Source organism: Sander vitreus, chromosome 11, assembly GCF_031162955.1.
Source record: "Sander vitreus isolate 19-12246 chromosome 11, sanVit1, whole genome shotgun sequence".
In the NCBI taxonomy this organism is placed as follows: domain Eukaryota; kingdom Metazoa; phylum Chordata; class Actinopteri; order Perciformes; family Percidae; genus Sander; species Sander vitreus.
In genome coordinates, this window is record NC_135865.1 from 25,501,911 (window position 1) to 25,520,163 (window position 18,253).

Below are 18,253 nucleotides of genomic sequence, written 5' to 3' on the forward strand. Positions count from 1 at the left end.
CTACAACACAGCTAAAATGTTGACACAGCAGGCCAGAGTCTCTGACACTCACCAGTTTTTCTTCTCCTTGTGAACGATGCTGACCAGGACATGCTCTCCACCTCGTGCCACCTGCTCCCCAGCTGAGTCTCGGCACACCAGGGTGAAGTGGCCCTGCTGCCCCTCCACGCCCCTCTGTAGACCTGTGGCCAAGGGGTTAGAGGTTAGGGTTGTGAATCTTCACTGATGTCACGACTCCATTACGATTATCCTGTCAACGATTCTAATCGATATCACGATGCATCATGATGCGTCAGCTCCTCAATATTATTATATATTGCTACACATGGTTTTCATAGATAGATAGATAGATAGATAGATCGATAGATAGATAGATACTTTATTGATCCCCAAGGGGAAATTCAAGGTCCCAGTAGCTTAAAGACATCACACACAACATACACATACATCATAAACAGGATGATAAAATAACAAATCCACATGAATAATACGGGCAAGAAAAGACACCAAATAAAAAATCCACATGAATGTAGTAATCCACATGAATGTACTCATCAACAATTCCAAGCACTCAGATATATCTATGAACTGCCCTTTTTATTGTATCTGCTCTTTAAAAAAAGACACTTCCTGAATCCAAGTCTAAACTTAGTCTAAACACAGCAGACAACAGACAAAAGGCAAAAACAAAACAAAAGCAGTGGCCAGAAAATCAGCAAGCAACATCAGTAGGCAATAATCGATTACGGTCTGTCACTGAATCGGTGCAGAATCGTCCAGGTCTGCAATGCGATGCATCGATGCAATGATTTATTTCAACCCCACTTATTAGAGGTTAGAGGCCATAAGGATGAGCTGACAAACACACATATACAGTACATTATGTCACTGCACAATGTCCACTTATAGACAAACAAACATAACGCACATAAGAAACACGCCTACATGACCTGGACAAATATTAACACACACACAAAAACAATTGATAGAAGAAGCAGGAAGGTCTCTTTCACACAAACACACACTCAACAACAGTCAAATTGGCAAAACTACACACTGAGGGAAAAAAAGAATCGAAAATCGTATGTATCATGATTATTTTTGGCGACGTTTTTTTTAAATCGATTCCTTTCCCTAGAAACGATATTTTTTATTTTTTTTTTATCAATGATTCACCTAAATATTTTCTGTTTATACAGTACCTCTGACGGCGATTCTCATACTATCATATCCATTTCTAGCCAAAAAGACGGAAAGCAGAAAATGCAGAAAATCCATGTTATGTACTTCTTAAAAAATTAAATAAATGTCAGACTGACTGACATGTGATGTGCATTTTTTTTTTTTTTTTAAGAAAACAATTAGTTTTTAGAAATGCCCCATGGTATATTGCTTGTAGAAGGGTATTATTCAACTTTTGGTTTTGTTAAAGAAGGAAAAGAAAACCGCAACACTCAATACTAATACTTCTAGAATCGCAATAAATGAAAATGGCGATACAAATCAAACCGGCACCCATGTACTGTATGTCGTGAAAGAATCGAATCCCAGCCCTACTTCTCACACAAACTTTGAAGGTTTACATGTGATCCCACACATGCACATCACTTTAAAATAGGCTCTTCATCGTTCAGACACACCACAAACTGGAGACACTTAGACCTCTGTCTTTTGTCCCTTAAGACTGCAGTGACAACATCTCACCCTCAAAACAACCTCCTACCGAGTGCTTACGTGAGCCACTTTCGCCCTAAACATATGGTGACTGCTGCCAGTGTGACTCCAGGCGTCAGTGGTGCTGACCACAGTTTTCCAGAACCTCACATCATTATTTAGTGTTTCATTAACTTGTTCCGCTTTGCTCGGGGGGGACGACACACACAATCGCTGAAGATATTCATCAGCTGCTGTGGCGTTCTTGTCGCGTTAAAGCCAACATCATTTGTGTTCATATCCATGATTTATGTTGCTTTGCATTTTCTTGTCAGACTCTGTTAGCCGCGCGATAACTAATGATCCAACACACTCTATTCATTTTTTTATTATTCAGCGTTCTCCAGTAGCTGCAGGGACATCTGTTTGGAAGCTGTTGAAGCTGCTACTGTTGCTAATGAACTATATTACCAAAATAAACTTATTCTGCAAATTCTGTTCTTCTAATTTATGTGATCTCAATACAATGGAGAATGAGGTTCATTTAGCTTTGTATTGTCCATATTATCATGATTTAAGATTGCAATTATTTAACAAAGTTAAAGTAAAAGAGATGAGGCAGGAGATAGATTAGTTTGGTTGTTTGAACATAAAACATTTTTATTTGCAGACATTTTTCAATCATGGGCTAAAAGAAAGGCGGCTTGGTATTGATGGTTCTCTGTCTGGAAGTGACATTCTGTGTTTATTTATTTACTTATTTTTCTGTGGCTGTATTTTTTTTTTTTTTTTATGTATGAAAAGTTTAGTTCTAGTTGGACAATCTATGGGTTACACTATTGTGTTATGGCTGTTGTAATACGTTTTCTTTAGTTTTTATTTTGTAGGAAGTAGAGTATGTTGTTTTTTTTGTTGTTTTTGTTTTACTTTTGGTCAGTCTTGTATAAAGTACTTGAAAGCAAGTATTTTACCAGAACATTACTTTGGTAGAAGTTATGCTCATTTTCAGGTTTATAATTGTATTTAGAGGTTGTACCAGAATAGGTTTATGTGGTTTAATTTTCAGAAAACACTATATATTTGTTCTTTTCACCCTGTGTGTTGAGCTCACTTCTGTTCTATCTTTGTTGGGAGTCGCACATGCTAGTACTGCTAGCTAGTCAGAAGCAGAGTATGAGGGCGTGACACGCTAGCAGCTAGGCGAGCATTATAACATGTGTTCCAAAGTGACCACGTTTGTCTCTGAAGTAAAGGCTGGACTACAATAGAGCTGTTTGGAGCAGTTGGTGAACAGTGTTTTCTGTTGGAGATGGTAAGTCCCTTTGGGGTAGACTTTGGGCTTTTTCACTTTGTAAACCTATAATGTGCACAAAAAAGATATATAACACAATAAAGGAAAGGGGAAAAGCCAAAAAGCATAATATGAGCACTTTAAAAGTATCTGATATTCACTATAAGTGTCAAAAGTCATTTTCTGATATTAAATGTACTTAATTATTAGAAGTGAAAGTAAAAAAAAAAAACTGATTATGACCAAAAGGTGTGTAACATTATCTTCACCACTGTCGTCAGGGTGTTCGTCGTCCGTTACGTTTGTGGCAGAGCATGCACCAGGTGATTCCATGACTATTATTTATTATGCTTCCTCCTCTTCTTCGGTCGTTTTGGCCTATGTTTTTTGTTTTTTTTGCCGCTTGGCAACAAACATTGCGTAGCATTACGCCACCAACTGGAATAAAACGTGCATTAACTTGCAATCTAGGAACAATGATTCACCAAACCTGCTTTTTTCCAGTTTAAGAAATTTCTTATTTTGTACTAACGAGTAACTACGATGCTTAGGGGAAATGTAGTGGAGTAGAAGTATACATTTTAATTAGTAATGTAGTGGAGTAAAAGTAAATGATGTATAAATTAATATAAATAATGAAGAAAAGTACAGATACGTGAAAATTCTACTTAAGTACAGTAACGAAGTATTTGTACTTGGTTACATTACAACACTGCTCTTGCTGTTACTGAAGCTATTGCTGCTAATATCACGCCATTACTGTAGCTACTACTGCTAGCATTACTATTATATTAAAATACTAAAAGGTGGCTGACATTATGCATCAATATTTTAACACTTGGGAGTGGGCCTTTCTTTTATTAATACAGAATGTTACTATTATCTTATTTATTGTTATTTATTTTAAAAAGGCCCTGCACAGTCATTGTGCACCCACACAGGTGAGCTTACTACCTAGGCTAATCAGAGCTCTTCACAGGGCTGAGAGTGTACAGGGTGTGTCTGACTGACACTTCCCAGACATTCCTGTTGCTAAGGATGGAACAAATTACACTTCAATCATTTTAATTGGCACATGGTGCCTGCTCACATATGGTTACCTACTCTACCTGAGTGGTTGTGTTAGATTTGGAATGACTAACTTTCACATATAAAAAGGAGGGGGTTTTCTTCACATTACGCCAAAACCTCCGGCTACAACTACAATTATTATCATTCGGACCAGTGGTCTATTGCTACTATCCATGCTGCTACTAATGGGCATGAATTATCGGTGAATTTATGTGTGTGTGCTTGCTAAGCCGAGTACCCAGCAGCTGCCCCCGCTACAGACGCAGCTGTTCTGGCCCACATTCCACCTGTGCTGTGGACCAAAATCCACCACTTCAAAACCCTCTTATCACACAGAGAGGGGATAATCGCCGGTAAGCCTTTGTGACTTCCGCTTTCCAATAGTCAACACAAAAATCTGGCCTTTATCTGGCCCCTTAAATGAAAGAGTTACACTGCGTAAAGATGATGTGGCTGATGAAAGTTAACTTGGAAGGGACAAACAACTTAAAGCTGGTTTAGCTGATGTAGTGACACAGTGGATTAATACAGCGTCATCCTACATAAAAAAAAAATAAAAAAAATAAATAAGAGTAAATACAAAGTAGGTGTGGATAAATAGAAAGTTTGCTGCTTGGCAAAGTGCTTTATATGGCCGTACAAACAGTCTAATACAGATACGAGCAAGCACCCAAACAAACGATTGACACAATGCACGGACTGACCTCCTGGCAAACATTAAACACGCTTTGACACCCAGAGGACGCCGCGTCAAAGTCCTTATTTGCTGAGGTTTTCCATTTCCCACAGAGGTAAACACGACTTAAAGCCTTTTATTGAGGCAAGATGCTTCAATAAATGCTACAAATCTTGGCTGGGTGGGTGTGTGTGTGTGTGTGTGTTTAGGAAGGGTGTGATATGTGAAAGGACGATGTAGGGCTGCACAAAAACATCGTTATCGTCATCACAATATCAACTTGCCGATAAACACATCGGGAAAGAAACTTCTTGTGTCAGTTGAGCGAGAGAGAGGCAGAAAACTGCACTTTAGAATGCAATTATCATTCTCCTTTTTTATTGTCCTTTTTGTTTTCAATTTAATGTTCAATTAAAGAATGTTGGAAATGACCTTTTTGTTTTTTTAATTCAACAAGCAATTTGTTGTATTTTAGCAGTATACTGAAAGCAGCGGAAAGGCAGAACGGAGTACATTTTTAATATCCGTTTATCACAAGTAATATGGTTATTGCAATAATGCAACGTTTTTTTAATATATATATTTATTATTTATATATATAATTTAGGGGGGGGCTTGAGCCCCCCTAAAAAAGGGTCAAATCGCCACTGCCTGGGTTAACAGAGGATGACTTATACCAATTACATGTGACAACGTGTGTGTGTGTTTTTCTGCCATTATGAATCCCTGGAGGTGTAAATACATGTCTTTTATCTTTAAGAGAAGTCATTCCTGTTGTTAGAACGTCCTGGAGCCACTTGCAATACCATTTGTAGGTTTTTCCTTCCCTTCTCTCTTTTTCTGTGTCTGTGTGTGTGTGTGTGTGTGTGTGTGTGTGTGTGTGTGTGTGTGTGTGTGTAAACATCCCCTCACTGCACTGCCTTCAGGCCTGTTGAGTCAACTCAACATTCCTTCGGTCCCACAGGAATTCTTTGAGTCTTTGAGCCAAAGCATCCAGGAAGGCAACAGTAGTCTTTAACTGCTCCAGAAGAACTCTGTCTTCGCTGACCTCACCCCCCTTCACCCCCTCCACCCCCCCACCAGCCTGCCTACAACTACTCCCACGGGTGGTGTGATGGTCCCTAGGAATAGTTTTGTCAATCTTGCCGGGCTAAATAGCACTTTGGAAAATAAATATCGAACATAATAGGTGCTCTGAATAACTAATGCATTCACAGCTTTTAAAATGAAAACATAACTGAATCGAGACACCTATTGAAAACATGGATACTGTAATGACGAGGGAAAGGGAGCAGTTTAGCAATTTTATGGATAAGAAAAGGCGATATTCTATATTTTTCTTGCAGCCAACAAATATTCAACACCAACAATGTGTTAGTCTGTCTATTCCATGCTTTTCAACTTCTCAGTCTGTGGCGTTCAGCTGAAGTCAAATGGTTCCTACCGAAAATGTAGATCTCTCAAACTACAGGAGTAAATAAAGTATTTGTTGGAACTAATTTCAGTAATGATTTAATACATGCACTAGTTGCACACGTACAGCAACAGTATTTTGTATGTAGGATTGACTTAAGAAAAAAATCCCTGAATACATGAGTTACATTTTAAGAAAACGCTAGTAGTGTAGTAGTAGTGTTGAAAAAAAGTAAAACATTGGAACGAGCTGAAAACCTACAGAGCCACATCATCCTGACATTACTCTTAAAACAGAATATATTTGCATTAGGACTGGTTTACCTTCCCCTTCGACGGTGCACTTGCTGAGGTCCACTGTTTTAGAGTTGATCACCCCGACCACCGGGTAGCCCTCCACATCCCCCGCCGGCTCCCTGGCCATGAAGCTGATGCCGCTGCTGTCGTCGGTGGCGACGGTTGCCGGGTTGGGATCGTAGCTGTTCTTTGCCAGGCTGGTCAGTCTTCTCAGTGTCACTCCTTTAGCGCTGAGGATCTCAGCGTCTGAGCCACAGCTCAGCAGTCTCTCTGCAAACTCCACGCCGCCGCCGACGTCCAACAGAGCCTGCTGCAGTTGCGCCCTCTGCAGGTGGAGCTGGTTCCTGTTGGACAAAGACAGAGTGAATAACGAGCAGCATTTCCCGATGAGAGGTTTTTCTGCACTGTAAACCACGGCGGCCCGTTTGCATCTATTAAAGTGAAATGTGATGGGGCGCCTGGATAGGTCACCTGGTTGAGCGTGCACCCCATGTATAAAGGCTCAGTCCTTGCAGCAGCGGCCGCAGGTTCAATTCTGACCTGCAGCCCTTGGCTGCATGTCATTCCCCCTCTCTCTCTCTCTCTCTCCCCTTTCATATATTCCGCTGTCTTATATAATAAAGGCCTAAAATGCCCCAAAACATATTTAGTATCTTTTTCTGTGGCAATACAGAACGCCTAATGTTCCCTGAAAGAACTAATTCAGAGCAGGAAGTCTGGTTATTGTCTCACCTTGTACCTCTCACACCAGTTAGTGCTGCCGATTTTTAACATGCTACCTACACAAGCTTTATTCTCAAAATACAATCCAAAAACATTAATTTCTTGGCTCATAGTGGCCTCATCGCGTTCTTGATAGAGTGAAGTGGAGAAGTAAACTCTGTCCACTGATGAAGACCCCGAGATGCATTTAAAAAGCTTCGGGAAAAGCTAGTAAATGAACCGTGAGAGAATTATTTTGTCAACTCTCAAAGTGAGATCCACTTTACTGTCCCATGAGGAAAACTCAGTGCTTGTGCTGTTACAAATAAAAATTCAAACAGGCTTGTAGACATTAGACACTATGTAACAGTGTAAGACAACAAAATAGCTAAATCAATGTCAAACATGCTGAAAACTAGTGTCAGCATTCTGGCTTTAAACTGTACGTATAATGACACACATTTTCATTTTGTAGTGATTTGGCACATTTGCCAGAGGGATATAACTTATTTAATAGGTGGAGAGTATCAGATGTGTCTTTGACTTTCTGAGCTGATCCAATAGGTGGCCGGAGGTAGTAAATGTGAAGACATAATTGTAATAATATGTTGAACTTTACCACAACTATTCCACAACTTTTGTAACTCTCTATGCGACCGAAGAAGAAATTGTTTCTTTTTCTTTTCTTTCTTTCACAGAGAGGTCGGAGGTCAGGAAGAGGTCCCACTTTGAGATATAATATAATCCTAGTTTAACTTTCAGCAAGATTCCTTGGAGTGATTTTGAGATGCTTAATACTGGTCCGTGTTTACTTCTAAAAATCCATACCTGCGTTGGACACGGAGCTCCTCCAGGCGGTGCAGCAGAGACAGGCAATGGGCTTCCACAGCGCTGGCGTAGGCTCTTGCAAACACCCTCACCTCATTCGCTGTCGCATCCACCCGTGCCTGCAAAGCCTCCTCGGATACTTCCACCTTTAACAGAGTGGAAATAAATCATTTCATTATTTAAAAATTAAGCTGAAGTTGGGATTAAAACTTGCCACAACACTATCACCATAAAACCTAAATTTGTGCAATGTGGAGTTGAAATGTGTCAAGCAAACACACCCCGCGACATACTTTGCTTTAAAAGGCATACTATGTAGATTTTCCCTCTTCGGTCCCCCTACAGGTTGTCTCATTGGAACTACAGTTCGCACGGCTGTAGTTCCAAAGAGACAACCTGTAGGGGGACCGAAGCTGCTGGTAGCGCGAGCTGTAGTTCTAAGGAGACAAGCTGTAGGGGGACCGAAGAGGGAAAAGCTACAAAGTACGCCTTTAAGTCTTAGACTCTTTTGCACCTTCTGCAGTGAGTCCTTCAGACGCTCCATGCAAGGTCGCAGGCGCACCGTGACCAGCTCTCGGATGCGGTCTCCATGACGATCGATAACATCATGGGTGGGGCAGCAGTGGTGGTCGCGGTGCAGCGTGGCGGCACACTCCAGGCAGACGGGCAGGTCGCAGGGCTGACAGAAGAGCCGGAGCTCCTGGCCAGGGTGGAGGGAGCAGAGGACGGGGCGGCACAGACGACCACGAGACTTAAGCTCCTCCAGACACTGAACAGGGTGAGATGCTGTTCTCTTCTGCCGCCTGCAGACAAGAAAGAGAACAACAGATACAGATATATAGCACATGTCTGTATGTCATGCATTAAGGTCCAGTTCAACCTCACATCTGGTAAAAAAAAAATACAGCTGGATATGTTATCTGCTACTTGCTGTAAGAGGAGAGAATACAACTTAAACATATAGAAAAAATATAGAATAGGCTGGAACGTCACACATAGGCTACTGTATCGATGTTGACACAAAACTGAATAGAACTTCCCTTTGAGCTTGACAGCAGACAATAGAGTAGAATAGACTTGTGTAAAATAAGAATATAACCTTGTTAGTCAGTCAGTCAGTCAGTGTGCCAGCTCAAAATAGAAGAGAACCTACTATCCAGCAAAAAACATCTGGCGGTTCGAGCTTCTTAAATGTGAGGATTCAAGAATAAACAATGCCAATAGATTTTGGACTGATAGTTGGATAAAACAAGCAATTTAACACTACAAATTGTAAATAAATAGAATAGACTCTACCTGTGCTCCTGGCAGCAGAAAATAGAACAGAACAGAGTGAAATCTATTAGGTTATAGCCTATATATATATATACACACACATATATATATATATATATATATATATATACACACACACACACACACACATATATTCATATACATATATATATACACACACACACACATATATATATATATATATATATATATATGTGTGTGTGTGTGTGTGTGTGTGTGTAGTAGTATATATATATATATATATATATATATATATATATATATATATATATATATATATATATATAGTAGAATTTAATAGAAAAGACCTGTGCGCCTGGCAGCAGAACTCGCACAGGTTGACGCAGCAGACATCGCAGCGGCTCTTGGCGTCTCCTTCGCCGCACAGGTCGCATCCCAGCGGGCCGTCCGTCACCAGGGTCTCCAGGAATACGTCATCCAGCGCCAGGTGGTCGGTGGTCAGCCCTCCCGGTCCCGACGGAGGGATGTCTACCTCGGTGTCACAATCGGGACAGAGCACCGTGACGGTGGGTCGGTCCTCCTCCAGCGCTTCGCCCCTGCTGTTTTCAGGTACGTCGCGGCGGCTACACGAAGACACCGAGAACGGCTCCAGCTGGCCGATACAGTCGGAGCAGAAGGTGTGCAGACATGGGAGGATTTTAGGGTCCCGGTACAAGTGTTTACACACGTTACAAACCGCTTTCGGATTCACCAAGACGCCGTTTTGTTCGTGTTCCGAGTTTAACGTTGGCTGCTCCGCGTTTTCTTTCTGTTCAGACTGAGACATTGTCTGTTTTGGGTGACTTCTGGTGCTACCAATGGCTGTCTATGGGTGCCACAAACAAACCAGTGAAAAGCCTACCACCGTGAAACCCAACGAGCTCCACAAACCTGTCGGGACCGAAAGAAAACCTCTCTGGAACCTTCCTTCTGCATAATATATTAAACTAAACCACCATCTTTCCACACTGTGATACCAAACATACTTTGTATGTATTTCACTTAACGGATTAAAATCCCACCGGAAAGTCACACTTTTCTTTTGGGAGGAGTTGGCTGCATTCAATGCTCCCTGGGACATATGACACCTCACTCACGAACAGACCAATAGGGAGCCTCTCTATTAGACTATCAGGGGTGGTCCAAAGACTTTCCAGGACTCTGTACTACCAGTCTGGGGCTCTGACTGTCCCCATCTCCTAGCCGGACAGAACAATGTCTTTAATAGGAACGATTTTCATGTGAACACTCTATAGGTCACTTTATTTTTATTTACAATAAATAGGTAGCTATTTTTTTTATCATGTCAGAAACAATCTCAAATTGTTATACTAATGCTGAGTTCCAGTTTTGCTTGATTACACTGTAGTGGTAATTAGTGTTACAGTAATGTAGACTGTGTGTGTGTGTGTGTGTGTGTGTGTGTGTGTGTGTGTGTGTGTGAGTTTAAAAAAGTTTTGAAGCTACAATATCTCCTTTAGTTGTTTCTATATTTTTAGTTTATTTCATGTTAATGTTCAATATGTTTGTTTATGTTTGCACCAACAAGGCAAATTCCTTGTAAGTGTTACTTCCTTGGCAATAAACCCTTTTCTGATTCTGATTTGACATGCCAAGCTTTGAAAGAAATCCTCCCATTTCAGAACAATTGAAATTCGTTGTACTTATTAACTCAGTAATACAAAAAAACAGAAGGCTACTAATTGACACGATAAACCCGTTCTATGGGTCACAGTCACATATGCTGAAACAGTTTCATTTCTTTACGGTATTCTTATTTTTCTGCAGTTTCTCCACATGGATGGTGATTCATTTAACTGTATGTTGTAGACAAATAAAAAAATAATCTCAAGCTAAAAGCAATTTAGAAATGTTTAGCAGGCCTACACATAATCTAGATGGACTCTTCACTTAAAACATGACACATACATCTGAGAACAGAAAAAGAAAATGTTGACTGAGAAAATGCACCACGAGAGGCAAATCTGTTACACAGCAACAACACCCACTGTAATACATTGAAACCAAATAACATAACCTTCAGAAATTACTTGCTTTTATGTACGTTGAATCATTACTGTCAAATCGTGTCACTGAATACAACACATGCACACACAAAGAGATTCACACCCAGAGAGAGAGAGAGAGAGAGAGAGAGAGAGAGAGAGAGAGAGAGAGAGAGAGAAGTGACATGCTTATTTGTATTTACTACTGTGAACCTCCTACTGACAATTACGCAGGTATTGTTTTCACCTTATGAGTCTGTGTGTGTGTGTGTGTGTGTGTGTGTGTGTGTGTGTGTGTGTAATTAGGTCAGATGATAGATGTGGAGGACACTGGTCGTCATGCTCAGGTAAGTTGATACCAGCAGGGATGATGCAGCACTGTAGGTGAAGTATGTGTTCCCTGAAACACCAGTGTCTGGAAAATATGACAGGAGATTAATATTTATATATATATATATATATATATATATATATATATATATATTTTTTTTTTAATCTTATATTATGTCTACGTTTGTTTATTGTTTGGATTTTGACCTCTGTGCACTATGACAAAAATAGTCCGTTTTTATCATTGAACATATTTTTATACTTTTTAAACAGAAATGTCTGCTAGATGTCAGTTAAATCAAGGGAGCATTCCACCGACTGAGTTTTGCACTTCAATAAGGTTGAGGGACATTATAAGAATTATAATTATTATAATATTTTTTAGACTTGTTACATTATACGCAGGCAAACATGCACAAATAGGACCTTATACATGCACTAAGTAGAGAGATGTCAGAGTGAGGGGGCTGCCCAATAAAGGCACCCCAGCAGTTCAGTATCTCAGCAGCGCCCAGGAGGTAAACTGGCACCTCTCCAGCTACCAGTCCACACTCCGTACTTGGTCCGTACAGGGACTTGAACCGACGAGCCTCTGGTTACCAAGACAAGTCCCTACGGACTGAGCTACTTCTGCCCCCGTTTATTAAAAAAAAAAAACGGTCAAACGGTCAAAAATAAACAGTAAGATAGTGAGATATTCTGCATGAATTACACATATGTTTGTCAATTTTAAAGATAATTGTGGAAGTCAAGACAGTCGCAGGTTGTCGTACTACCACTCAGTGAACTACATATCTCGTCTCACACAATATACGTCACATTGCTTGCTAGGTAACTTGTGTTCCACGCACACATGTAATGTACGCTTACCTGATGTGTTTCATCCAGCGACTTTTTATCAGCCCAGGAGAGAAAGAACGAGGAAGACCTGTTGCTCGTTACATCCCATTATGAAACACAGAAATCGTAGCTTCAGCGAGATGTCACTTAGCGACTTTTGGTTGTGTAGTCTTTCCAATTACATATTTTCACAGTCTTATACTTGAACAATTTTACGGCAAACTACGACTTTCTAGCCTAGAAATCTAGATGCACCCTAGCGGCAGCAAATGTAATTTGCAGCCAGGGGGGTCCAGGCACTCTCCGTTGGCTTGTGAGCTGGAAAAACCAAACTCTGGTCAGGCCAATCACATTGTGTATAGAGTCGGTGGGTGGGCTTATGGCTGCTGCTGCCGGGAACAGCGGTTTTCTGGAAGACTTGGAGTTAAGCTTTTCTTTGAGAAAAGAACAAAGAACGGCACTGAAGTCATTCTTAAAAAAGGAAGATGTGTTCGGAGTTTTGCCGACCAGATACGGCAAAAGTTTAATCTATCAACTAGCTTTGCTCTGGTTGGTTGTAGCGCTATCATATTGCGTGCAGAGGGAATTTGAAAGACAACCGTTTATCCCGCCCCTCATTGAACTCCGTCAATGGTAAGTTCCCAGACCCAACATCTTGATGTGGGTCTGGCTTGTCAGGCTAATGACTTTCTTGACTTGCAAAAAACATTTTTTAATTGACAAACGTGTAATTCGTAGCACAATTCAAACAGAATCAAGAAATGATTTGTCTCTTGCCGTTCACTACCGTACATATTTCATTCTGAAAGGTCCCATGGTGGTCCACCAGAAGGGGAGGGACTTTGCTTCTCTATACCCTCCCTGCCAGGTAAATGCCCATGTCTTTCAAACTCCACACTCCAGTTTGTAGAAAAGGCTTTGTGTCAACAATTTGAAGACCCAATCTGAGATAAACTAATGACACGTCTCATCATCAGGGTTATTTTCTCAGACTTCTTGAGAGCCACAGAAGACATCATACATGTGTAAAATCTGTAGGGTGCATCTTTAAGTGTCTCTAGCATATACTCTACAGATACTCTTGTAAAAAAAAATGGCATAAAATACAGTGACAATATAAGATTACCTGTTACAGTTGCCTTAGAGATGCCGGTCACCAGGTCATTTTCTATCGTGCAGGTGTAGGTGTCGCTGATGTTGATTGACTGCAGCGCGCTGACCACACCGAATATCCCCGCAGAGTTTGACGTGAAGCTCGTGCTTCCACGCAGGACGACCCCGCCATAGTTCGACCATGTCACGTTTGGTTTAGGGAACCACCTGGTTGCCTCAGCAGCCAGGGTGCCATTTGTGAATTTAAATGTTGGGGCTGAAAAGGCTGAAAGTAAAAAAATCACAAGTTCATGCTGCAATGTAAATGTTTCCAAGCTCAGACAATAGTGACATTGTGCATAGCAACTTTTTCAATCGGTCATAAAACAAGATTGTCAAGTCCCAAAAAATTGTTGATCTTGAAGAAGGCCGAAATCACATCTAAATAAAAAAGAGAAATGCATATGGAGCCAGAGTGTGCAAGACTTTTTTTACTTGCAAGTCCCAAAAAAATTAAATAAATTAAGTCCAAGGTGTAACAATATAAGAAAGTAGTGTGGAAAGAACTCAGACGACCACAAATGTTATCATAAACCCCTCATTTAGCATTTAAGAGCAGTACATAAACACTTATTTAAAATAATGTAGTTGTACCAGATCTCAAGACAGTATACAGTATTTGCCAACAACTATAACTCTCCCTGTGGGCACCCATAAGTGGACGCAAACACATAACTAATGACAACAATATACTGTATCTTCATAGGATAAGATATCATTGTTACGAAATACTGTGTCGTTAGATCTGCTTACGCCTACATTAAAGTGTGTTATAAACCATCAAATCTATATACCACTTATACATGCTGAATAGGGGGACTTAAAGAAAAGTTTTACCAGTGTTCTAAGAGAGATTCATTTTCAAAAGCAAACACAGTGAAACTGGAAAGACTTGTCATCCCACCTGCTGTTCTGAGGTAAATGTTGACGTTCCCTCCACCGCCAGAGGAGCTGATGCTGCAGGTGTACTCCCCCTTGTCACCGAGTGCCACACCCCTCAGCAGCAGAGAGGCGTTCCCCGTGGTCAAAGCATCAAGGAAGAGCTGAGTTCTCCCTTTGAACTGAGAGTTCTGGTTGGCAAGATCCAGAGCTCCTTTCTGATAGCGGTAAACGGTTCCCGTCAGGTCCTTCTTCTCCCAGGTGACTGACACGTCTGTGAGTCCGGCTGTTTGACTTTTAGTGTTCAGAAAGCAGCTGAGAAGCTGATCCTCGCCGAGGTTGGCAACGGGCAACGTGTTGGTGCTTATCACCTGGGACAAGGTGCCTGTGGGAAGGGGACACAGGCATAGACTCATAATGGAGAATATATTCTGATTATTAGCTTTAACATAAGGGTTATGTTATTTTAGTCCCATTTTTGGCGCAAATCTAAGATTTTTTTTTAAAGATTCCTTAACCCTCTGTTTCTTATTACAAAAGACGCACTGGCGAGTCCAAGTGATGTTTGACACAACTCCTACTCAAAAAGCAATATTACAAAATTGTATTTAAGACATTTATTTACTATTTTATTCATATATCACGCTTTTTTTGTGAACCCGAGACTTTTGTAAACTCATTTCAAGCACCAAAACAATTGAGTGTGGGTATGTTTTCACACGAGATTTGAAAAAATATGTCCACTTTAGGGCCAAACTATCTCTATATACATTGCTCTGGAACAATGTTGGGCATCACTATACAGAATGCTGAGTTTGTTCTGAACATTTTGATATGAAACACATGGGGATCAGGTTATATGCAAAAACCCTTAAAAGGAGAATTCAAGAAGACATGTAAAAATGCCCTTATACCTCAGAGGGTTAAAGGATAGGTTCCATTTTTTCAAATCTGTTTTAAAACAATACTCACTCACAAGCCCATAGAGTTATTGGTCACTCACTGTAACTGTTCCTTCTGTCCATACTGACTGTGAAGAAATCCCTTCCCAAAGTGATTCTGATGTAAAAGATGAGGACAAAATCCATAGTCCCAGCTCAACAAAAGCTAAACTGAGGATTAAACAGTCGGAGTTGGTCAAATCAAGTGGCTATCTACCAAAGTTACCTTTTTGGGACAATAGTCCCTCTATTTTCATTTCTGTGCCACCCCTGTGGCCCAGCATGAAACCCTATTGAATTAGAACGCCCAAAACTTTGGAAGATACCCATTTGATTTGACTAACTGTGACTGCTGAAGCTTCATATTGCCTTCAGGTGTTCTTTGGATATTGTGCCCCATCTCTAAGAGTGCATTGGCTTCCCATTAGGAAGAGTCTCTTCATGGATAATATGGAAAAGAGGAAAACATGATTACAATGACCAATAACTCCTTTAATGTACAATTTGAATTGAGTATTGAACCTTTCCTTCAACATTGTAAGGGGACATTTTTGAACATTTTCACACTGATCAACTACTGCACTTACTACTTAAAGGCATACTGTAACGTTTCCCTCTTCGGTCCCCCTACAGGTTGTCTCTTTGGAACTACAGCCGTGCGAGCTGTAGTTCCAATGAGCCTTTAAAGGCAGTTACATACTGACCAGACGGCCGACCCTCGGCAGAAAAGGCATCTGGACTGATCAGTCTCCCCGAGATGGTCAAAAAAGTGCCTCGGAACACACCAAAGCGACGAGACGTAATACGTCTCCATAACAGCAGGCGGCGCTAATCTGTATTGTCGCCCAAAAAAATGAAAACCGGCAGCTGATTGGACGAACGCGTCATGTGGGTTTGTTTTCTCTGGAAATTCAAATTTGAAACGTGTTTCTGAAAACATTTTAGAAATAGGCCATGCAGTTGCTGAATCTGTCTTCATTTCAGATCGACAAAGGTCGGTTTAAAAGATTTTTGTCAGATTTTGAGAAGCTTAGTCACGCTCATTCCGTTCGCCATTTCCGGGTGAGTCCCGACTGCCCTGTCTCCGTCTGAGCATGTCAGGTCGGCCAAAATAAAGGCCGACAGCTCCTCCAATGGACGACGGCACGGAACACACCGAACAGACTCGAGTCACCGACCTCGCCAGACTGTCCAACGGCCGATTATTATTAGTGTGTAGCTGCCTTAAGTTGAAAATCTGAAACATGTGTCCCATGACTGTCATTGAGTGTATTCTGATGCAGATCTGGTTCCAGATGCAAATTAAAAAGTTCAGTTTTTAAAAGGACTGTGTCGCCATAGTTGAAGGATGTGCTGAGTGTTTTATCTGTTACTTTAATGTAAAAAAAAGCTGCCCTACCCATGAATGTATTTACAAAACCCCTTTATTTTAGATGGAAATTCGACTACACACTAAAATGCATATAGAATATCACACATACAATAGCATGTTTTTAACAGATCTGTCTGTTCTTACCTGAGAGGGACAGGGCTAAGATGAGGATGATGATGGCCGAGAATAAGACGATGAGGGTAATCATGCTACACACAAAGAGACACGCAAACACAGGAAAGTGTAAGAGAAGAGACACACTGCTGGCTTTGGCTAAAATCAACCTGCAGATCAACTTCACAGCAACCTAGACAAGAAGCTCCTCTTCTGCTGTAGAAATCTGTAGACACCCGGTGATGGAAGAAATATGGATATCATTTCTTAAGTAAAAGTAACAATCCTAAAATACCTTCAGAAGTAGATGTTTGCATTGAAATCTTGTAAAAGTACAGAAGTATTATTAGCTAAATATAGGCCTACATAAAGCAGCAACGGTTCTCCAGAAAAATCAACAATATATGAACCTATGGCTGAATATTATATACAATGATTACTGGATTGCCATATAAAGTTTGGTAGTTCCCAACCTAGGTCACGTGGCCCCTGCAAAACATCACAAAATAAAACTATGGGGGATTTTATAAACTTAAATATAAAAAAAGTAACTAGTAACTTTCAAATAAAGTTAAAATATGTTCCTCTGAAACATGGAGAACTATAAAGAAGCATAAGACAGAAATACTCAGGAAAACTAAAAGAAACTCAGAATTACACTTCAGGACAGTACTTGAGTAAATGTACTTTGTTATTTTCCACCACTGTAGACACCTTAATGTTTTCAGAAATAAATTGCCATCAGTAGAGAACACATTCAAACCTCATGGACACACCTGCCGAAGATGATCTGGCTAAAGGATGCCATGGCTGCTGATGAAACCTCTTGAGAAGAAGAAACGATTTGATCCTGTTGCTTAAGTCAATGATCCCCCATTCCTCCAAAAATAATCCCCACACATACTCTACTGCCACATAGACTTCTTCTACTTCCACAGAATGACTGTCTGCTGTTCTCCCTCACAGCGCTTGAAACACAACACCATAAGTAAATATTACCTTTAAGGCGTGTGCTTCAGTCTTTTTGACATCGTCGTCACAGTAGCTCATACTTTTTGTCAAATGAGGGTGCATGCTACTACTGATTATCAAGATAATTGGCTCCAACTAGTAGCTTGTTTCCCAGAGTGCATTTGGCATGTGTACAGGTATGAAATGGGTTGGGTTATTTATGTGACTATAGCATATAGTAATGTGAAGATAATCAGTATACGTAATGGCAAAAGAATGACAAGTACCCTGGATTTCCTCCTAAATTTACTTAAGGTGGAGTAAACTTTAACATGTCATGGTAGAAAAGCACCAGGGGCAGCAAAAACAACAAGCATTTGGTACTTAAACTCTGAACTAAGGTAACCAGCTTTTTTTTCCTGTAAATGTTTCACCACATAC

General features: G+C 40.6%; 2 protein-coding genes across 3 annotated transcripts in view; both read right to left on the minus strand.

Annotated features, from left to right (window-relative positions):
- Positions 1-10,652, minus strand: part of trim45 (tripartite motif containing 45) — a 23,015-nt gene extending 12,363 nt beyond the window's left edge. The window contains exons 1-5 of the mRNA XM_078262528.1: positions 9,536-10,652; positions 8,446-8,734; positions 7,932-8,077; positions 6,429-6,745; positions 53-182 (exon numbers count right to left, since the gene is read on the minus strand). Coding sequence (XP_078118654.1) covers positions 53-182; positions 6,429-6,745; positions 7,932-8,077; positions 8,446-8,734; positions 9,536-10,014 — 1,361 coding nt within the window. The 5' untranslated portion in view covers positions 10,015-10,652. The remainder of the gene's footprint in view (positions 1-52; positions 183-6,428; positions 6,746-7,931; positions 8,078-8,445; positions 8,735-9,535) is intronic.
- Positions 10,653-10,824: 172 nt separating this feature from the next.
- On the minus strand, positions 10,825-17,807 carry vtcn1 (V-set domain containing T cell activation inhibitor 1). 2 transcript variants are annotated; one of them, XM_078262529.1, is made up of 6 exons: positions 17,638-17,807; positions 16,892-16,956; positions 14,460-14,819; positions 13,530-13,781; positions 12,434-12,491; positions 10,825-11,648 (listed from the first exon to the last, which is right to left on the minus strand). In XM_078262529.1, the coding sequence occupies exons 1-6, from the start codon at positions 17,667-17,669 to the stop codon at positions 11,477-11,479; spliced, it is 939 nt and encodes a 312-aa protein (XP_078118655.1). In that variant the 5' UTR covers positions 17,670-17,807; the 3' UTR covers positions 10,825-11,476. The 2 variants fall into 2 exon arrangements, with proteins under 2 accessions (XP_078118655.1, XP_078118656.1); XM_078262530.1 differs by lacking the exon at positions 12,434-12,491.
- Positions 17,808-18,253: the final 446 nt, after the last annotated feature.

Excerpts from the sequence above, each read along its gene's own strand:
- vtcn1 (XM_078262529.1), bottom strand. The coding sequence starts at position 17,669 with ATGGCATCCTTTAGCCAGATCATCTTCGGCAG. Across the intron at positions 13,782-14,459 it reads CATTTACCTCAGAACAGCAG|CCTTTTCAGCCCCAACATTT; the intron begins GTGGGATGACAA and ends TTTTACTTTCAG. Across the intron at positions 12,492-13,529 it reads CTCTAAGGCAACTGTAACAG|GTCTTCCTCGTTCTTTCTCT; the intron begins GTAATCTTATAT and ends AACGAGCAACAG.